The sequence below is a fragment of the Aquarana catesbeiana genome, linkage group LG12, assembly GCF_042186555.1.
Source record: "Aquarana catesbeiana isolate 2022-GZ linkage group LG12, ASM4218655v1, whole genome shotgun sequence".
NCBI lineage: Eukaryota > Metazoa > Chordata > Amphibia > Anura > Ranidae > Aquarana > Aquarana catesbeiana.
Window position 1 is genome coordinate 238,648,458 of NC_133335.1, and position 21,909 is coordinate 238,670,366.

The window sequence follows — 21,909 nt, forward strand, 5'->3', positions numbered from 1 at the left end:
CAATGATGGGGCACTATTACTCCCACTGACACCAATGATGGGGCACTATTCCCCTCAATGACAACAATAGTACACTATACTTCCTACTGACACCAACAACGGCATGGTTTACTCCCACTGACATCGGGACATTTTCTACTCCCAATGGCCACAGTCCGGCCCCCCTAAAGTCTGAAGGACAGTAAACTGGCTCCGTGTTTAGAAAGTTTGGAGACCCCCTGGTCTAGATGAATGTACTGTAATATTGGGGAAAAATAAGCCACTTTGGATAAAATGATGTAGACACAACACACTACTAGGTTATGTTATAAAATATAGATTTTCTGCCAGCATGCCATAATCCAGATTGAATAAAAAAAGTAAATATTTTATTTTGGTTATGAAAAGGAGAAGTTATTTATTATAATGTGATTGTTATACATCTCTTATTGTGAGGACACAACCTAAAAGATTTATTTTAAAGTGTAAAAAAAATATAGAAGTTTAATATATTATATCTGTTTTATTTATGAATCCCAGCCAAAGTCGTGCCCAGTCATTTGGTAGAACTTCATATTGAATGGCCTGTAGAATTCCCGTAGTCTCTGGACCACCTCGGGGTCAATGTTGGGGTGAGTCCTGCCCTTGGTTTTCCCCAAACAGTGGGGTTTGCTGCTCCCTTCTGCCTTCTTCAAGCAAGGAAAACCTTTAGTCTTATTGAAATAAAAATGTTTGTCTGTAATGATCCTCTTGAGCACCAGAAAATCCTGAACGCGCCCCAGTTCTCCAGCGGGATCGGTGATCAGCCTCTCCCCGCTCACAAACAGGATCTGCCTCATGGGGAAATACTGGAGCCAGTTCTCCAAGTGCTTGGCATAGATGCCAATCTGGATGGCACTCCATGAGATATCGATAAGTCCCGTAGTCCTGTTTTTAAACGTCAGGCTCTCGAAAGTAGGGATGTCGGGCCTCTTGGATAAGGTCTGGGTGTAATCCGATATGACTCGAGTCACGGGGTCTCTCACCACCACGATAAGCTTGGCGTCCTTCGACATGGCCGAAATACGGGCTGGGGCCTCCTTGGTCACGAAATAACTGGGAGTTTTTTCCATGGTAATCTGGCCATCGAGAGTCCGCGGCATCAAGTCCCTACCAATAAAAAGAGAAAAACAGATTAGTAAAAAAAAAAAAAACTATAAGCTTTAACAACATGTCATGATAAAATGTTTAAGTTGTTTGCATTATCACATCTACCTAGGAAAAAACCCAGTAAATCTAGTTTTCTGTGAGACAGTGGGGTTGATTTACTAAAGGCAAATCTGCGATTTTTATCGTGGCGTTGTTGGATCATATAATTTTCTTACAGATTCAATCATCTATACACATACAAGTGTTCATTTATATACGAGAGGAGCCTTTATGTCTGCTGTATTGGGTATCTGTTGAACTTGCTATACAGTAGGGTGTTGTCTAATGTCCATATGTTTTTTTTTAAACTATTTTGTAATAAAGCATTTAACTTTTTTATATACATCTTGCCTCATGGTGTGCCTACAAAGTCCGATATTTCTTTGAGATGTAGTCTCAATCTTTATATTTATTAAATGGATGTTGGCATAGTGGGGGTTCCCCCTTTCTATGTTGACCAATGCAGCCCAACGCACCTGGTTTGAAGTAACCCTTAACCATTTCCCACCTGCCATATAGCAGAATGACAGCCGGAAAGTGGTTGTATTATCTTGACTGGACCTCATATGACGTCCAGCAGGATAAGCCGCTAGCACGCACCCGCGGTGGCGCGCAGCTCTGCGATCGGTGGTGTGGTGTGTCAGTCAGACACACCGCATCTCCCATCTTGGTAAAGAGCCTTTGATATAGGCTCTTTACCATGTGATCAGCTGTGTCCAGTCACAGCTGATCACATGGTAACCAGGAAGTGCGGCTTTTCCTCTATGTGCACTGACAGACACGAGTAGAGGAGAGCCGATTGGCTGCTCTCCTGTCAAGGGGGGGGGGGGGTCATACGCTGATAATCAGTGCATTGATTATCAGTGCAGACTCATCGATGTCTACTGGAGACCACCAGGGATGCCACTAGAGACCACCAGGTGAGCCCACCAGGGATGGCAATCTGTGCCCATCAGTGCTGCCTGACAGTGCCTCCTGATCAGTGCTGCCTATCAGTACCATCTATCAGTGCTGCCCATCAGTGCCACCTATCGGTACCCATCAGTGCTGCTTATAAGTGCCCACCAGTGCCACCTATGAGTGCCCATCAGTGCCGCAATGTCAGTGCCACCCATCAGTGCTGCCTATCAGTGCCCCGCAGTGCTGCAAATGAGTGCCTGTTGGGGCTCCTTGAGGACTGGAGTACTGGAGTTGAGAAACACTGGTTTACACTGATAATCAGGGCCCTGGTGGGGCTGCACTGATGCATCGGTGCAGTTTATCACGCCCATCAGTGCAGTTTATCACGCCCATCAGTGCAGTTTATCACGCCCATCTGTGCTGCCTATCAGTGCAACCTCATCTGTATCGCCTCATCAGTGCCCATCAGTGCATGCTCATCAGTGCCCACCGGTGCAGCCTCATCAGTGCCCGTCAGTGAAGGTGAAAACTTACTTATTTACAAAGTTTTGTAACAGAAACAAAAGAAAACATATTTTTTTCAAAAGTTTCAGTCTTTTTTTATTTTGTAGTGCAAAAAATAAAAACTCCAGAGGTGATCAAATACCACCAAAAGAAAGTTCTATTTGTGGGGAAAAAAATTTGTTTGGATACAGTGTTGCATGACCGCGCAATTGTCATTCAAAATGCGACATCGCTGAAGGCTGAAAATTAGACTGGGCAGGAAGGGGGTGAAAGTGGCCGGGAATTGAAGTGGTTAAAGTGTCCCTCTAAATGATTTCAAAATGTCGGCAACCATGTAGATGATGTCATCTGCAAGAGCCACGGAGGAAGTGAGTAGAGGAAGACTTCCACTGCCAGCTTCTGTGTCTACAGCGGCACTTACAGGTTCCGATGAACCAGCAGAAATTCGCTCAATAGGTGGCTTGCTGAAATGTTTTTTGGCCAAGCCAGGGCTGTGTCAAATCATATGCAGCTGCTGTTCGAGTTTTCTGATGGCTAACACCTGTCAGAATACAATGGCTCAGCAGAGGGATTCATCCTGCTGTTTAGTATAGATGGAGAAATCAACAAGAAACAAGTTTGTGGCCAGCTTTTTACACTTGCCTTTCTATGGTAACTGCATGAGACTAGAAAAAAAAGGTATTTAAATGTAGTCTATCCACCCCTAAGCTAAACTAGAATATGCATAAGACCTAATTTATTCTAAATTTCTGCTGTTGCTATGAGATCTATCTTGGCATATGCAGTAATACTATTCAGATTTAATGGCTCTTTATTCTCTGCTAAGTTTGTAAAGGTTCCAGCTGTATAATGTTGAACAGTGCATGACGACAAATGTAATATTACAGTTTTAAACAATCAGCAGAACAAAATAAAATAAAAGTCAGTCTAAGTCAGTGAAAATACACCTAATGGCTGCAATAGAGCATTTTAGAAACTTCAGTATATGCTTTATGTTTTGTTCATTATACTGCATTGCTTTTTATTATTAAAATTTTGCAAAAATGACTTATATAGCACACATGATGTAAACCTGGTTACGTATGCTAAAAATAGAAGAGGGTGCTGAGAGGTGGGGAAGGGGTGGAGACCAGGGCTCCGCGGGGGAAGGAAATGAGTACCTGTTCTCTAAGCCCAGAGTTTAGGAATATTTTGTTGTATTTTTTTAAACCCCTTCCCGCAACCACCTCCTCCTGGCCCTTTTAGAACCTCTAGATGCCTGGGGGTGAAGGCGTGCATAGGGGTCATGTGACCGCCAGTGTTAATTTCGTCGACTAAATGAATACTATTTTAGTACTACACAGTAGTGCCCATTGACTTCCACTGCCGTCAATCACAGCCCATGTGGAGGGGGTGAGGGGCGGGGGCCGAGCCATGGTCTGTGTGTCTTATAAACACGCAGAGCCGGCTCGGGAGTGAGCATGCACAAGTGCCTCCTCAGCAAGCAACTTGCTATAGAAGCACTCAGTGGGGAGGAGGAGCCGGGAATGCCAGTGCGGGAGCCAAGAAGAGAAGGATCGGGGCTGCTCAACACCATTGCACAGAGCAGGTAAGTAAAATATGTTTGTTATTTTAACAAAAAATAATAATTGAGCCTTTACATTGACTTTTTACTGCCCATGTGAACGAGCCCTTAGTAAGCATTATAATATTACCAACCTAAAATGTGTACTAGTTCCTTTTATCCTTAAAACAAAAAAAGAGGAGAGCTAAAATTTAATGGAAACCATTACACACCCAACAGCCTCTGTATGCAATCCCATTCACCGTATAGTCATTGGAACCTGGTATCACTCCGTAATTCACTGCACTCATAAAGTATATACTTATATATACAGGTATGTATAGTAGCAGTTTCCATGGTACCTGCCTATAGGAGCTGACAAAGTTAAAGGTTGCTGAACATTTTACTACAATTTTCATGCATTACACAGAGGTAACCATTAAGTGTAGTAATACAAGTACAATAACAGATCTGTAATGTTGCTACCTTCCATTAATACTGTGCACAAAGCTATTCACCACCAATTTTACACACAGCGCTGCTGAAATAGACAGCAATCTATCATATCGCATTGAAGGGTCTATTTTTAGTGTGTCACTAAAGGGAAGACATTATGAGGAAAATAAACCGCAGTCCTCTGCCATCCAGGTATACTCCGACTATCAACTGCCAATCTATCAGCAGCGGGAAGATGAAGAGAAATAAGGGAAATGGGTCACGTGATCACCTATCCGCTGCCACTTAGCCCCAAGAGAGCCACGGCGTTGTAAAGTTTGCAGAGCATGCTACGGTTCCTTCAGCTTACTATGAAAAGGATCTGTATAAAGTACATGAACAAGCGCACAGAGATGTGTGTGTGTATTCATGCACAGTATATTTCCTTTTTGCCTCTTGATTAAACAGAATTGCAGACAAACAGCTAAATGCACACCTAATATCATATAATGGCAATACAAGTTCCTCCATATGGTTCCAATCAACAATCACATGGTAGTGCAACAAGCTTCAGATACATAGCGTTCCCCTTTAACATATGGCAAGTTTTTAGTGCTATGCTGTGGTGTTCACACCTTTGACGTAAATCGGATTTCCACCCAAAAGTGGAACTTCCGCTTTAAGCACCCCTTGCCCCCAACATTTGGCATCTCATTTTTTTTTTTGGGGGGGGGGGGGGGAGTGGGTACCTTGTTTTGAGAGGGACTTCCTGTCCCACTTCCTGCTGCTTTTGTCTCTTAGCCGCCTTGGCGACTCCTCCCCTCCCCTTAGGCAGCCCCTCCCTCTTTGCAATCTTCTGGGACACGTCACAGGTCCCAGAAGATTGCCTGGCCACTAGCAGAGCGCAGCACGACTCGCGCACGCGCACGCGCATTGCATGCCCGGCTGTGAAGCCGCAAGCTGTCCACAGTTGCAATGATGGCGCCACAGAGAGGAGGGGGAGAGGAGCGGACCGTGGGACAGGTGAGTGAAAGTCAGCAGCTACACTTTTTGTAAAAAAACAAGTGGAACTCAGTTCCCACGAAAGGAAGAATAGCTCGCTACGGGCTTGTTTACACCTGCTTTAAAATTGGACATGCTTTTTAGAGCAGGCTGAATGCCAATTAAGGCACTCGTCACTAAATAGAAAGCTTAACTTGCACGTTGTGTTTGCTTTGCTTCACTTCAAAAATTATACCCCATGTTGCTTTCTTGGTGCTTCAAAGCATCTCCAAAGCCTCCATAGAAGTCTATGACAAAGCTTGTACCTGAAGTTTCTGAGAGGCTTTTATTCGGCTTTAGCTTTGCTTTGGCTTTCGCTTTAGCTACCGTTAAAGTGTAAGGTGAACGGGGCTGGAGATGTGGATGTCACATGTAGTTTGCTGCGTGGGAGCAACATAGCAGGAGGTGAGCGGGGACCAGAGAGAGAGGAGGATCAGAAAACCAGATGATCAGCAGAGCTGGGGATTACCACTGAGCGGGGGACCAGCAGAGTTGGGAGTTACCACTGAGCGGGGGGACCAGCAGAGTTGGGAGTTACCACTGAGCATGGGGACCAGCAGAGTTGGGGGTTTCTACTATGTGGAGGATCAGCAAAGCTGGGGGTACTACTGAATGAGGCATCAGCAGAGCTGGGGGTACTACTGAGCAGGGAATCTTCTGAGAGCAGAACTTCAGTCGTTTTCCAACTTTCCATCTAATAAATCTTCTGCCCTTGTTTTAACTTTGGATAGTAAAACATTTTTTTTTTTCTGCCAGTAAATTCCTTATACAGCCCACTTCCTGTTTCTTGTCTGGTAAAAAGTGTAGGCTTATGACATCATACACAGCTCTCTCTCTCTCATTCTTGTGAGAGTTTGTCAGGAAGGGAGGGGGGGATGAGTCATAAGAGGGCTAATGAGAGCTGCAGAGCTGGAGGTGTGTGTCTGTGTAAATCCAGGAAGTGAACAGGCAGCAGCTTCAGCTGCCCACAGTTAAAAATGGATTCAGCCAGACTCAGTGGAGGGAGATTTCTGCAGCATATTTGGCAAGTACAGAATCCCAGTATATATAAAATAATATGCAAAGTGGTTGGAGGGAAACTTCAGAATGGCAAAGATGTTTTTATTACAAATTATGTGAGCAGACTGCAGTTCCTAAAGGGTACTAATAAGCTGGGGATCTGCTGAATGAGGATCCTAATGAGCTGGAGTTCTGATGAACAGGGGTACTCATAGCTCTCAACTGACCCTGATTTCGTGAGACTATCCCTGATTTGGAGTAATGTCCCTCTGTCCCTCTTTCCTCCTCATTTGTCCCTCATTTTGATCTGATTTATATGTTTGTATATAAAATGCACTATTTATCTCTCAAAAAGTGTTTTCCAGTGCTAAGGGCCGGTTCACACGATGGCGACTTGTCAGGCGACCTAGCCGCCTGACAAGTCGCCTCCCGTTCTGTACAATGGAACCGTTCTAATCGGTGCGACGCAAGTCGCTCCGACTTAGAAGAAAGGTTCCTGTGCTACTTTGGGGGCGACTTGCATAGACTTCTATACAGAAGTCGTCTTGCAAGTCGCCGCGGCAGTCGTGTGCAGGTCGCCTCGGTGAGGCGACCTGCAAGTCGTGCCGCTTCTAACGTGAACCGGCGCTTAATCTTTCACCTGATTTGTAAACGGCTACATTTGTAAATTTCAAAAGCCAATATAAAGGAAAAGTAGTGGTAAAAAAAAGCACTTGTGGGGTCAACTAATAATTTTTTTTGTATAATTCTCCTTTAAGGGGTCGTGACAGGGGTGTGTGTCCTATGCCTACATTGTTTTGCTAATAGGTGTCCCTCATTCCCATTTCAAAAAGTTGGGAGGTAGGGGGGTACGAATGAGCTGGGGTTCTACTAGTCCCCTTTAAAACAAATAGAAAATCAACACCCAGAGGGCATTTGCCAAGTTTCATTAAAGCTTCAAAAAAGCATCACCAAGCATCAAAAACACATAAAAGAAAACATGTTGAAGCGGTAGGTGCTTTAATGTGTGTTAAAGTTGAAGTAAGTGTAAACAAGCCCTAACAGTCTCACTTCAGGGTCCTACCAAGTGTTGATCCACTTTCTAAAGTGTTACATCTCTCTCTGTGTATGGTCCTTCTCTTTCCCATGGCCAATCTCCCAAAAAGAGAGCCCTAGAGACCCACCTACAGGAACCTTAACAGGCCAAACGGTAGACACACCACATCAAAGTTACACCCCAACAATACCAGCAACACCTCGCAATTACAGTACAGACTTTAATACTATTAGCACCAGGGCTTTTTTTCAGCAGAAACTAGGGGGAACTCAGTTCCACCACCTCTGGCTCAGGTCTTCTGCTCCCTGCTCACCACTATCACTTGGTAACACTGAAGTCTAGCTTCTGCGACAGGTCAGATCTCCTGCACAGATCCCACTGAGTGCCAGATAGGGACAAGGGAGATACAGAACAGGTGCCCAGGGTTCAGTGCAGTCATAGGCAGGAGAGGGAGCGTGGTAGGCTGCACCCTCTGTGGTCTCCATTGTTTCCCTGGTGACCAGTTGTTGATGCTTCTACTGCATGATCTCCCTTGCATGTGACTGTAGTATAGTATAGTATGCTGGGAGGTACTTCAGCCGGATAGGTGTTTCAGGTTAATATTGCAACAAAGGTAAGACATATAACAGGTGGTGAAGCTTTTAAGGAGGGGGGAGAAGATGAGGGCAGTGAAAGAAGGGGGGGTTGTATGCAGAGGGAAGAGCTACTATTTGATGCCATTTGGTTGGTATGTGTGTGTGGTGGGCATGGTTGAGTTCCTGCACCTATTCTCTGAGAAAAAAAAGCCCTTATTAGCACCTACTGTACCTACACAGTAAAATAAGTGTTTATACATGGCCATGTCATTCAGCGTGGAAGTCCAACACTTGTTCTTGCAGTGGACTTTTGTTGAGTACATCTGCCGTTGGTTTCAGATCAGGGATGCAGGAAGTACTGAAACATGCCAGCAGGCCAACAAGCATTTTCCATACGGAGTCACCCATGGAAGGCCAAGGGTTTCTTTTAAACAACCCACTAGGAATTATTCATTTCGATAAATGAACTATATGCATGTATACAAACTTCCTACTGTAAGTAAACCCATCAGCACTGATGGAAGTGCACCACAGTGAAGCAGTCAGTACTGTTAACCTCCCAGCAGCAGGGAGGCAACAACAACATCTGTTCTCCGAGTTGTCCAATTCTCCTCTCTCTCTCAGATGAACAAAACATTTTACCAAAATCTACAAGCGATCCAAAGATGCCCCTCTTGTTTTTACAAAACAATTAGCACTTCACATAATGAAGCCAAACTGGAGCTGACACGGTGGCCCAGGGCACCTGAGATAATTACACCAATTTGCTAATGCTGCATAGCACTAATCTGTCTTGAAACAATCGTCTCTCTCGGGATGCTGCTGAAATATTAACAGCTGATGAAAAAGGCTCATATACGAGGCTTTACATAAAACAGACAGCTGAAACGCATATAGGAACCTGCCAAGAGCTGTACATAGTGTCCATACTCATCTGATTCCATCTCTTCTGCTGTGCATTATGACATAGGGGTGTCATGGGATGTAAGTTCCCTTAATAGAGTAGTCCTGTCCATAGGTTGTAAGGGGCCCCTGCTGTCCATCACCCTAGATGGCAAGGGATATATATAGTACAAACAAATGGTAAACACCCCAACCTTTAACTGGCCTTTGCAGCAAGGAGCACATAGAGAGGGGGCGACACATGTCAAAAAACTAAAAAAAATCCCAGCTCACTTAGCAGCCAGCCTGCAACAAACCAAATTGTCCTGTCTAACAGTTCACATTAAAAACAACATACACAAACACATTTACAAATATATGTGTAAGCTGCAGTGGCCATGTCACAGCACCCCAGTGTACTGCAGTCCTATCCCTATAATTTTGAGAGACTCCTGAGTTGGAACACATACGTATATAATAATGGATAGATTAAGGGCAGGTATGCCTTGAGAGAGCCCACCCCTCCTTAGAGGGGCAAGGGCAAGGGGTATATACCCTGGTTGGGGGAAGAATTGAGAAAGAGCTAGTGGAAGCTTGAGGGAGTGAGACCCTGGTTTTCCCTGGAAGGATGAAGATCTCCTGAACCCTAATGTAGTGGTGGGGTGACATTATTGCCCCTTTATATAATATAATAGCATGACCAACTATTGTGCAATCACGTTATCTCAACCAAACATATGGATTAAGCACAGTGAGTAACTTGTGAGTGCTGCATCTCTCCTCCTAATGCCGCGTACACATGATCGGAATTTCAGCCTGCAAAAAAAGATGAGTGTTTTTCATCGGAAAATGCGACCGTGTGTATGTTCCATCGGACTTTTGCTGGCCGAATTCCAGCCAGCAAAAGATCGAGAGCATGTTCTCAGTTTTTCGGTCGGGAAAAGTTCCTATACAAAAATGCGGTCGTCTGTGGCAAAATTCCTACGCATGCTCTCGGAAACAATTCGACGCATGCTCGGAAGCATTGAACTTAATTTTCTCGGCTCGTCGTAGTATTGTACGTCACTGCGTTCTTGGCGGTCGTAAGTTCAGCGAACTTTTGCGTGACCGTGTGTATTCAAGGCAAACTTCAGCGGAATCCCGTCGGAAAAGCCATCATATCTTTTTCCGACGAGAAGTCCGATCGTGTGTACGCGGCATAAGACTAGAGACTAGGTCCCTGGTAGAATGAACAATTCAGAATGGCTATTGAAACTGCTGTTCAGTCATTTTGTAATCTGTCATGCTGCGATAAAGAAACAGATATAACAGTCTTGCATGCTGTAAAGTAAATTTTGTTCTGTAAATAAGTATGCTGGGCTTTTTTTTTAAGTACTAAGTCTCCCAATATCCTAATGTAGTACCCTGGTGTAAATTTAGTTTGGCAGGCGGTAGTTACCCTGGTTAATTGTTAGTAAATCCACTGATTCCTCTCTAGTTTTGGACTTGCTGCACCTTCTCTCTTCTTTTGCTAGGTGGTGTTATGCTGGTGACATTAGATAGACAAGGGCTTAGCAAGGTCAGCTTATGAATAGATGGGGTGTCTCAGCCAATTAGCGGGGGTTTCTTTTTGTCCCTTGGCCTGCTGGAAGAGCCTATTTATTTGGGTGGAGTCAGATGATCGGGGTTCTGTGCCACCTGGACGGCTGTCTGGGTGGACGTGTGTTATGTTGCCCCAGGCTGCTAGGCCAGAAGCCTGAGGCCTATCCCGGGGACATTTGGCTGCTAGGCCGTCTGAGGGCCTATCCAGAAGCAGGAGAAGCAGCGCAGGGTTGGGACTGCAGGATTGGAGTCCAACCGAGAGTAACGGTTCAGCCGGATGGGGAGCCAGTTGTGGTCGGAGGTAGAGGGGAAGCTGTCGCCACTAAGCGACCATTCACCTTGTTTCTGGAGACCACTGTGGGCAAGCTGGAGCCAGTACCAGAGCAGACTTCTCACCAGCCAGGGACGGTGAAGAAGTGGGAAAACTTCAGAAGTGCCAAGCCAGGGACCTAGCGGGGAAGCGGGGGTGACGCTTGAGGAAGATACTGAGTTATGGAAGTGGAGGAGCTCCGGGGATCCAGTGGCGATTGGGTCTGAGAGTCTAGTGAGAGACTGGGAGCTTGGTGAGTGAAGACCGACAGTGAGAGACTGTAGAGTGCGAGGAGAACTATCTGTGTTACCAATAGTTAAGTACAATTATTGTTAGTGACTGTTACAAGATTTGTTGCCACGGGAGACAGCGGTCCTACCTATACAGAAGTGGTATCCGGCTGGAGGCCTTCCCCTGTATAGCTGTCTACCTATAGAAGTCTCGGAGTCTGCCAATCAACATTGCATCTACTTAAGGGTGTCCTGGCCCTAACCCTCTCTCCCACAGTTTTGTTAAGAGACAATAAATCTCTTTTGCATTCAGAAAGTGTCTGGCGCCCATCTCTCCATCTTGCATTACATCCACCATGCCTTGTAACCCACTCTACAAAGACAGATGTCAGCTCTCCCTAAATCTGGAGGTCACAATTAGCATAATTACCAACAGTCCCGATTTTCCAGAGACAATCCCGATTTTGGGACCCTCGTCCCGATTTAAGCTTGTCCCAATTATTTTCACGGGATTTTGCTTTTGTCCCGGGAAAATCGGGAATGTTTTTTGCTAAAAACGGCAGCGGCCACACAAAAATGGCTGCCGCCGCCGCCGCCACGAGTGTTGTTTCCCCCAGTGCAAAGAGGCGGCCTCTCTTCAGTGTACAAATAGAAAATTCTGTTGTACACTGAAGCCTATTGGCTGCAGGGATTGGCGACCCCTCCATGTTCTCCACTGAACAGAAGGAAGTGATCAGCCTCCACCCGCCGCCGCCGCCAACCCTCGGCCCCGTGTGTCCGACAAGCGGGGACACTGATGGAAGGACCGGGGCTCCACTGGCTGGGGACACTGATGGTCCTGGCTCCCCCCTTTCACAAGGCTCCGTTTGGAAGACTCCTCGGACCCCCAGCTTGGCCTAGGTCGGCCACACATCCTCACGCACTGCAGGTACCATCTTCTGGACACAGCTCTGCTGGGTATTGTAGTCTAGTGTAGTGGGCTGTGTAGTGGATAGTGTAGTGTAGTAATCAGTGTAGTGTAGTGGTAATCAGTGTAGTGTAGTGGTCAATGTAGTGGACAGTTTGTAGTGGACAGGTAGGTCAATGTACTGGTCAGTATAGGAATCAGGTAGGTCAGTGCAGTGGACAGGTAGGTAAGTGTAATGGTCAGTCTAGGAATCATGTAGGTCAGTGTAGTGGATAGGTAGGTCAGTGCAGTGGACAGGTAGGTAAGTGTAATGTTCAGTTTAGGAGTCATGTAGGTCAGTGTAGTGGATAGGTAGGTCAGTGTAGTGGTCAGTGTAGGAATTAGGCTGGTAAGTACTATTGTAAGAAAGGAAGGGACTCAGGGAGTGCTAAAAGTCCATAGGTTAGGGGGCGCAAATTTCTTGCCTTGCACCGGGCGCTGACAACCCACGCTACGCCACTGCTGCTGGGGGCACCTGATGCAAGGACGGTCTCTTCTGGGGGCACCTGATGTAGGGACGCACTCTGCTGGGGGCACCTGATGTGAGGACGGACTCTGCTGGGGGCACCTGATGCAAGGACGGACACTCTGCTGGCGGCACCTGAAGCAAGGAGGGACACTGCTGGGGGAACCTGATGCAAGGACGGACTATGCTGGGGGCACCTGATGTAAGGACGGACTCTGCTGGGGAGGCACTTGATGCAAGTGGAAGACTCTGAAAGGTTCTTGCAGGATTGTGAGCCTAAGAAGAACCTGCTGGAGGGGTGGACTAGAGGCAGCCTAACAAGGATGTAGGCAGGTGCCTATTGTATACTATTATTTTATTGTGTTTGACATTGTATTGTGATTCTGGTACTGTGTTACTTTAAATATTCTGGCTGTTTGCTGCAGTATGATTTCTTCCTCTGCAGATGTGTCATATCCTCATGTGTCCTGGCTTTATATAGCTGCAGAGGACCAACCCCAGCGATAGAGCCCAATGGGAATAAGTCGGAGAGAACCAAGAGCTGTGATGGAATTCTTACTTTGCCATCCCTTCCGTGGGCCAATTCTTCAGGGAATCCAAGTTTCATGGATTTTTTTTGTTGTTGTGGACATTACCCAATTCAGGTATGGGTCCCACTAAGTTATCTATGCACCTTTCCCTATATAAACCGCTACGGACAGTGTTTTCATTCAAGCAGCACAGCCATGTTACCTTAGCAAATCGCATAGCCAATTGAATGTCTGCAGTCGTATTTGGAGAATATTCTATAATGTAAAGCTAATTTCAAGTCTGCCAGTAAAAACTACTTTATTTAACTTTTCTGTGTCATTTACTGGGAGAGATGATCAAGTAAAGAACAAGTGTAACCTTGGTGTAGCAAAAGAACACTAAATTTGCAAGTAAAGCTATGCAACCCTCCCCGTTAAACAGCTTCAAAGTTGGGACACTCTTATAAGGAATAGTGGCTAGTTGGAGGAGGAAGATGTAATAATGGGGGGGGGGGGGGGGGTAGTATTGGGGGGGGGGTCCTGCGTAATGATGAGGGTAGTATGGGGGAGGGGGTCTTGTGTAATGATGGAATTAGTTTGGGGGAGGGGGTCTTGTGTAATGATGGGGGTAGTATGGGGGAGGGGTCCTGTGTTATGATGGAGGGGGGCCAAGAAAATGTTTGCCCAGGGTCCAATCAATATAAAAGACCGCCCTGGCTGCTTGTAATAGCAATCGAGCGGCTAGTTAGCCCTTTGGATTGCTATTTCAAGAGAGCCTACCGCGGGCTCTAAAAAGCGGAACCGGGGCGATGTCTGCAGGCATCATCCCTGTACAAACACTTGAAGACCGATGACGTACCAGGTACGTGACTGGTCGGCAATTGATTAACAACAATAACTGCCTGCTTGGTTTCTAAGCTAGCATTGTAGCACTGGAGGCCCAATTGGACCCTACTGGCTCGTCAGTGCTGACCTATTTGTAAAAATGGGATTGGCCCAGTGGCGGCCTGTGCATTGTGGGCGCAGTGGCTGTATCTGGTGGGCACAGTGGCTGCACATGATGGGCACAGTGACTGTATTTGGTGGGCACAGCGGCTGCACATGATGGTCACAGTGGCTGTAATTGGTGGGCACAATGGCTGCATATGAAGGCAAAGTGGCTGTATTTGATGGGCACAGTGGCTGCATTTGATGGGCACGGTGGCTGCATATGATGGGCACAGTGGCTGCATTTGATAGGCACAGTGGCTGCATTTGATAGGCACAGTGGCTGCATATGATGGGCACAGTGGCTGCATATGATGGGCACAGTGACTGTATTTGGTGGGCATACTGGCTGCATATGATGGGCACAGTGACTGTATATGCTGGGCACAGTTGCTGCATATGATGGGCACAGTGACTGTATTTGGTGGGCACAGTGGCTGCATATGATGAGCACAGTGACTGTATTTGGTGGGCACAGTGGCTGCATATGATGGGCACAGTGACTGTATTTGGTGGGCACAGTGGCTGCACACGATGGGCACAGTGACTGTATTTGGTGGGCACAGTGGCTGCATATGATGGGCACAGTAACTGTATTTGGTGGGCTCAGTGGCTGCATATGCTGGGTACAGTGGCTGCATATGATGGGCACAGTGACTGTATTTGGTGGGCACAGTGGCTGCATATGATGGGCACAGTGACTGTATTTGGTGGGCAAAGTGGCTGAAGATGCTGGGCACACTGGCTGCATATGATGGGCACAGTGACTGTATTTGGTGGGCACAGTGGCTGCACATGATAGCCACAGTGGCTGTCTTTGGTGGGCACAGTGGCTGCATATGATGGGCACAGGGGCTGCATTTGATGGAAAAGTGGCTGCATTTGATGGGCACAGTGGCTGTATATGATGGGCACAGGGGCTGCATTTGATGAGCACAGTGGCTGCATTTGCTGGGCACAGTGGCTGCATTTGCTGGGCATAGTGGCTGTATTTGATGGGCACAGTGGCTGCATTTGATGGGCACAGTGGCTGTATATGATGGGCACAGTGGCTGCATTTGCTGGGCACAGTGGCTGCATTTGCTGGGCACAGTGGCTGCAATTGATGGCACAGTGAGGCTGCAATTGATGTTTTTTTTTTTTTAAGTATTTTTCAGAATTTTTCGGTAGGTTTGCGCCCCCCCAAAAAAATTTTGAGCACCAGCCACCACTGGATTGGCCCAGGGGGTAATTGCCCTCTTAACAGTCATTCACTAGTGTTGGCTTTGGACAGAAAAAAAATAAGCGTTGAATACTTGTTGCAGCCCATGTCTTGAAACCATTACACCGTCAAATGCCACGTGCTATCATGTACAAGTCACAGATTGTTAAACAGTTTGCAATTTGACCCCCAGCAATTGGTTGGCCCTTTGACTGCCAGTCAGTGTGAATTAAGGACAAGGTTGACATCGTTTTGACAACTCCGCTCAACGAGACATCTTTCTACACCAGGATTAAATCATTATTCCACAGCTGGTGGCTGCGGAGGAGTGTGTGTGGGGGGGGGGGTTACCCACTTGACCGCGTGATGCATAGCAGCAGGTGAACAAATTAATGAAACAAATATTAAATAATGACTCGACGAGAGGAAGGTGACTGCAGGAAAAACACATTAGCAAAGTCTTATTGCAGACTTGCCAAATCATAAGTGTTAGCGTTACCAGATTATTGATGTCTGTATTATTGAACCCGGGTAGTGCCAAGAGGCGGCATGCAGAGCTGGCTGTACTGTCGCCAGTGGGTGTCTATGTGTGGGGGTGGGGACTGAGAGAAGGTGACAGGCGTCTTTCCTGACAATGGTATTTTTATCATACCCTCGAGGGTAAATCTGGATGGCTCGTTAGAATATTATATTACATGGCGCTATTGCCAGATCTCTGACATTACCGAACAAATGTTCCTCTGAGTGGGCAACACAAGGGCCTGTCAACACCCAACTGCAGCATTTAAAGTGAATCTCTGCATCAGACATAACTGGCCGTGCTAATGTACACTATATTGTCAAAAGTATTGGGACGCCTGCCTTTACACGCACATGAACTTTAATGGCGTCCCAGTCTTAGTCCGTAGGGTTCAATATTGAGTTGGCTCCGCCCTTTGCAGCTATAACAGCTTCAACTCTTCTGGGAAGGCCGTCCACAAGGTTTCGGAGTGTGTCTATGGGAATGTTTGACCATTCTTCCAGAAGAGCATTTGTGAGGTCAGGCACCGATGTTGGAGAAGGCCTGGCTGGCAGTTTCCACTCTAATTCTTCCCAAAGGTGTTCTATCAGGTTGAGGTCAGGACTCTGTGCAGGCCAGTCAAGATTTTCCACCCCAAACTCGCTCATCCATGTCATTATGGATCTTGCTCCTCCAAGTACCACCGCTTTTAGAGAGTACAGAACCAAGTATCATGTTGTGGAGAAAGAACTGAAACTTTACATTGCAAAGTGCTGGGCCCTTAGCAGAGGCAGCAGCACCTCTAAAGCCTCACACACACGATCGGATTTTCCGATGGGAACTGTGTGATGACAGGCTGTTGGTGAAAAATCCGACCGTTTGTACGCTCCATCGGACAATTGTTGTCGGATTTTCCGAGCGTGTGTACACAAGTCCGTCGGACAAAAGTCCAAAATATAAACACGCATGCTCAGAAGCAAGGATGAGCCGGAAGCGGTCGGTCTTGTAAACTCGCGTTCGTAATGGAGAATTAACATTCGTGACGCGGCAAATTATGAAATCTGGAAATGCAGCGCACAATTCTCTTCTTCTTTAATGGGATAATAATGAAGCTGCTTTGCTGGTGATACTGATGGAGTTCTGCAAAACGAATTTTCAAAGGCTTTTTTTTTCTAGTGATATCAAGAACAATATTATTATGCTTGCTTTTTTGTTTTTTGTTTTTGGTGAAAGTTACCACAACACCATTATCCCTTGTCAATGTTACATTGTATTTTTTAAAATGTAACTGCCGACTCCCAAATTGTCATTTGAAGTAAAACACATAGCCAAGTATTCTTCTCCACAATTTTTTTATTGTGCATTAAAAAAAGAAAACAAATAAAATTAGACATGATATCTGCCAATAGAACTTAACCAAAAAGTGCATTCTATGCATCCAAAAATATAGAAAATATACCAAATCCAATCATTATTCAACCAAAAAATAAAATAAAATCCTCATGCATGTGTCCTGCTTCTTAATATAGGGGGGTCAACAATGCCAAGAGTTGGTGAAAGCAGGGGTCCGTTCATCCGGAGATAATTCCGAAAATCATCCGGATTATTCTCCTGGAGCTCCCGCAGCAAAGGCATATGACATAATTGGTCACCATTAATAAAGCAACCAATTTTTGGTCCAAGAAATCCTCCTCCTCCTGTTCCTGGACTGGACTTGGGTCAAAGCAATAACTCCAAGGTCAATAATAAATAACATGTTATCTCCTCCAATTCCGCAACATGTCTGGTTGACGAACGGCCATAGGCGTGCGCACAGGGTGTGCCAGGTGTGCCTGGGCACACCCTAATCACTCCGTGTGGCACAGATTCCCCCTGTTTAGACCCCTTTTATTTCATCAAAGCCCCCTAACGGGGCTCCTAAAAAATTGTAAAAAAAAATAAAATAATTTTTAAAAATTCAATTAAAAAAATAATACAATTAAATAATAAATATAAAAACTACTGACACTGTCCACTGCCCTACTGACACCATCCATTGCTCCAATGACACTTTCATAGGCATATGTGTTTGAGCTTGGGGGTGCACACCCTAATGCAATAGGCTGCGCACACCTATGCGAACGGCCGTTCAGAAACGAACTGAAAAGCGCAAAATGAAAAGTAGGAAATAAAAAGCACGAAATGAAAAGCGCAAATCGACACTCACCAAACTTCTACTAACACGAAATTAGCAGAAGGAGCCCAAAAGGTGGTGCTAAAGAGCTGAAAAACCACGTAGTACATCACTACATTCGTGTTTGTCGTCCGACAATTCCTTGCCGTTTGTATGCAAGACAAAATCCAGGCACACACCTTCGGACAAAAGTCTGAGGTTTTGTCTGCGGAAAATTCGATCGTGCGTACGAGGCTTTAGACAACCCCGTTGCTTCTGTGTATCAAGGACATAACTAGCTGTTGCACACAATGCAATGCAAAACTACTAATGTGAAATCTTTACTGGTGGTTATTTTTTTTACCCTGTTTCGTTTCCTCCTTAGACCGAAGAACATTTTGTGAGTTCCCCTTTAAGCAGTAATCCCCCTTAAATCACATCCCATCTTAGAGTTCTATTTTTTTTTCTTCTTCTTCTTTTCCAGCCTTCACGAGAGCTCATCCTCAGCAGCCTGACATAATCCATCGTTAAATCAATTGTCTAATTGTGAAATTGCTTCAGCTAATTGGAAGCAGTAATAGCGCTGGTGTCGCCGCGTGCTCGGGACCCTGAGAACAGATGGGACATTTAAAGCATTAGCAAAGCTTAGATTCGATCAGTCAATTACACTAGGTGACACTTGTTGGGATTAGGGTAGCATACGGCTGTGGCGGCGCGCCAGATCCAGCCATTAACCTTCTGCAAATGACTGCGGAGAGAGGCAAAAGATACCCCGAACCTCCATAATGATAAATTAAACATACAAAAATACAGCTAATATTTCTGATTAAATTCTGTTAAAGGGCAACTCCAGCTTCACCACCCCACCTACTGCTAATCCTGTGCGGGAGACACTGCAGCTATGCTAAAGTCACAAAATTCCCAGTTTTATCATATCAGTTGCAGCCAGGTTCAATAAGTTTTTAATGTTACTTCTAGGCAGGCTGCAGGCTCTTGTCACATGATTCTTTGCAGCCTCCTTCCCCGAGAACTACAAAGGGCAACACTATCTGCAACCACAGGGATTAATGCGAAATTAAAGCTATATTTAATAAAAAAAAAAAATAGCAGATGTAGCACCCTGAAGTTTAGGCAGGATTGCTCCTAAATTTACCTGCCAAGTATAGTTGCCTTGGCCAATTGTTAGGGATCAATTGATTTCCCCTTAAGTCTGGAATTGCTGCACTTCTCTCTTCTGTCGCTGGGTGGCCGGGTACCTGGTGACATTAGATAAGACAAGGGCATAGCAAGGACAGATTATGAATGAATGGGGTGTCTCAGCCAATGGGCAGGGGTTTTCTTGGGCCCCTTAGACTGCTGGGAGAACCTATATATTTGGGTGGAGTCAGGTGATCGGGGGTTCGGTGCCACCTGGACGGCTGTCTGGGTGGACGTGTTGTTGGCTGCTAGGCTCTCTGAGGGCCTATCCAGAAGCAAGAGAGCAGCGTAGGGTTGGGACTGTGGTTTGCATTCCAACCAGAAGTGGAGGTTCTGCCAGCCTGGGGGACCTGTCATGGTCGGAGGTAGAGGGGAAGCTGTCGCCACTAAGGGACCATCCGCCTTATTACCGGAGACCACTGTGAGTAACTGAAGCAAGTACCGGAGTAGTATTCTCACCAACCGGGGACGGTGAAGAATCGGGAAACTTCAGCAGGTGCCAAGCCAGGGACCCAGCCAGTGGGGTGGCACTTGAGGAGTATCTTGAGTGCCAAGCCAGGGACCCAGGCAGTGGGGTGGCACTTGAGGAGTATCTTGAGTGCCAAGCCAGGGACCCAGACAGTGGGGTGGCACTTGAGGAGTATCTTGAATGCTAGGCCAGGGACCCAGCCAGTGGGGTGGCTCTTGAGTATCTTGAGTGCCAAGCCAGGGACCCAGGCAGTGGGGTGGCACTTGAGGAGTATCTTGAGTGCCAAGCCAGGGACCCAGGCAGTGGGGTGGCACTTGAGCAGTATCTTGAGTGCCAAGCCAGGGACCCAGCCAGTGGGGTGGCACTTGAGGAGTATCTTGAGTGCTAGGCCAGGGACCCAGTCAGTGGGGTGGCACTTGAGGAGTATCTTGAGTGCCAGGCCAGGGACCCAGCCAGTGGGGTGAAGCTTAAGGAGTATCTTTAGTGCCAAGCCAGGGACGGGGGGGTGACGCTTAAGGAAAATACTGAGTAAGAAGATTGGATGAGCTCATGGGATTCAGTGGATCAGCAAATCTAGTGAGAGAGACTGGGAGCTCAGTGGGCTGAGAGTCTACAAGAGGTGATTGCAGGAGAAGTAAAGGAGTTTGTTACAACTCGTGTTAGGAACTGTTATAAGACTGTTGCCATAGCAGACAGTGCTCCTACACATGCAGATGTGGTGTTTTGCTGGATGCCTTTCCTTGCATGGCTGTCTCGGAGTCTGCCAATTAACATTGCAACTACCTAAGGGTGTCCTGGCCCTAAACCCTCTCTCCCACAGTTCAGTTCTGTTCATAAGAAAATAAATCTCTTTGCATCCAAGAAGTGTCTGGCGCTCATGAATATATCTTGCACTACACCCACCATGCCTAGTAACCCACACTATATAGAAGGATGTCAGCTGTCCCTGGCTCTGGAGGTTTTAATTAAACTAAAGGAGGCCTGGGTCCTCGCTACACAAACATGTTATACTTACCTGCGCTGTGTAGTGGTTTTGCACAGAGCAGCCTGGATCCTCTTCTTTTCAGCGCGACGCTCCTGGCTCCTCCCCTCTGCCGGGTGCCCCTACAGCAAGCAGCTTGCACTGGGGGCACCCAGTCAGGCGCACTCCTGAGTCATGGCTCTGTATGCCCATTCACACAACGGAGCTGGTGTGTAAACACACAAATCCCCGTTCTGACAGGAGAGGAGAGACAGATCTGTTGTTCCTAGTAATTATGAACAGCGATAAGTCCCAGTCTTAGTCTGTAGGGTTCAATATTGAGTTGGCTCCGCCCTTTGCAGCTATAACAGCTTCAACTCTTCTGGGAAGGCCGTCCACAAGGTTTAGGAGTGTGTCTATGGGAATGTTTGACCATTCTTCCAGAAGCACATTTGTGAGGCCAGGCACTGATGTTGGGCGAGAAGACATAAATGAGCGAGTTTGAAGCTGTTATAGCTGCAAAGGGCGGAGCCAACTCAATATTGAACCCTACGGACTAAGACTGGGATGCCATTAAAGTTCATGTGCGTGTAAAGGCAGGCGTCCCAATACTTATGGTAATATTGTGTATTTGCCCCCATACATGTTTCATAATAATGTAAATCTTACAATGACTGTGAAAGAGATCATTCTTCAGATACGACAATAAATGAAGCCCGTCATGTTTTTATACTTTACCCTACAGAGTCGCAAATCAAAATAATAAAAAAAAAAAAAAATGAAATACCGATAATTCACCCGGCTTTGTTTTTTGAGATCTGATGGTTCACAAATCTCAGTTTGATAAATGCGAGTCAACTAAGCGGTAATAATTTTTATCCGCCAAACTGGTACTAAATGTATTTTCGGCGCAGTTTGAGAGCACTGACCTCGGCTTGTAAAGAGAGCTTGTCTCTATTTTCTCTGCTGTAATCCTCCCTGATTTATTAATGCGATCTGAGGGGACGGCGGCTCTGCCTGTGAGGCTGCTTAGTGCTTTCTATACACACATACACTGGCCCAAGCATGCTCTGATGTGTTGATCATTATCACTGATCGTTTCCCACCTCTCCGTCGCCCTTTGCTTTGCTGATAAATTTCCTGTGATTTGTTTGGTGGCTGGTGACTACACCCGAGAAGGCTTTGTGTGACTGAGATTATGCAAGTCCTCATTTAACCTTTATCGTAACCACTTCAATACCGGGCACATTCACCCCCTTCCTACCCAGACCAATTTTCAGCTTTCAGCTCTGTCACACTTTGAATGACAATTACGTGGT

The 21,909-nt window shown here is 46.2% G+C and overlaps 1 protein-coding gene and 1 long non-coding RNA gene across 2 annotated transcripts in view; one reads left to right on the forward strand and one right to left on the reverse strand.

The window, feature by feature from the left end:
* Positions 1 to 346: 346 nt before the first annotated feature.
* Positions 347 to 21,909, reverse strand: part of LOC141113696 (heparan sulfate glucosamine 3-O-sulfotransferase 3A1-like) — a 131,124-nt gene continuing 109,561 nt past the window's right edge. The window contains exon 2 of the mRNA XM_073606963.1: positions 347 to 1,128. Coding sequence (XP_073463064.1) covers positions 507 to 1,128 — 622 coding nt within the window. The 3' untranslated portion in view covers positions 347 to 506. The remainder of the gene's footprint in view (positions 1,129 to 21,909) is intronic.
* The window catches only part of LOC141113697 (uncharacterized), a 262,349-nt gene continuing 253,503 nt past the window's right edge, over positions 13,064 to 21,909 (forward strand). The window contains exon 1 of the long non-coding RNA XR_012236804.1: positions 13,064 to 13,259. This is a non-coding gene — a long non-coding RNA (uncharacterized lncRNA). The remainder of the gene's footprint in view (positions 13,260 to 21,909) is intronic.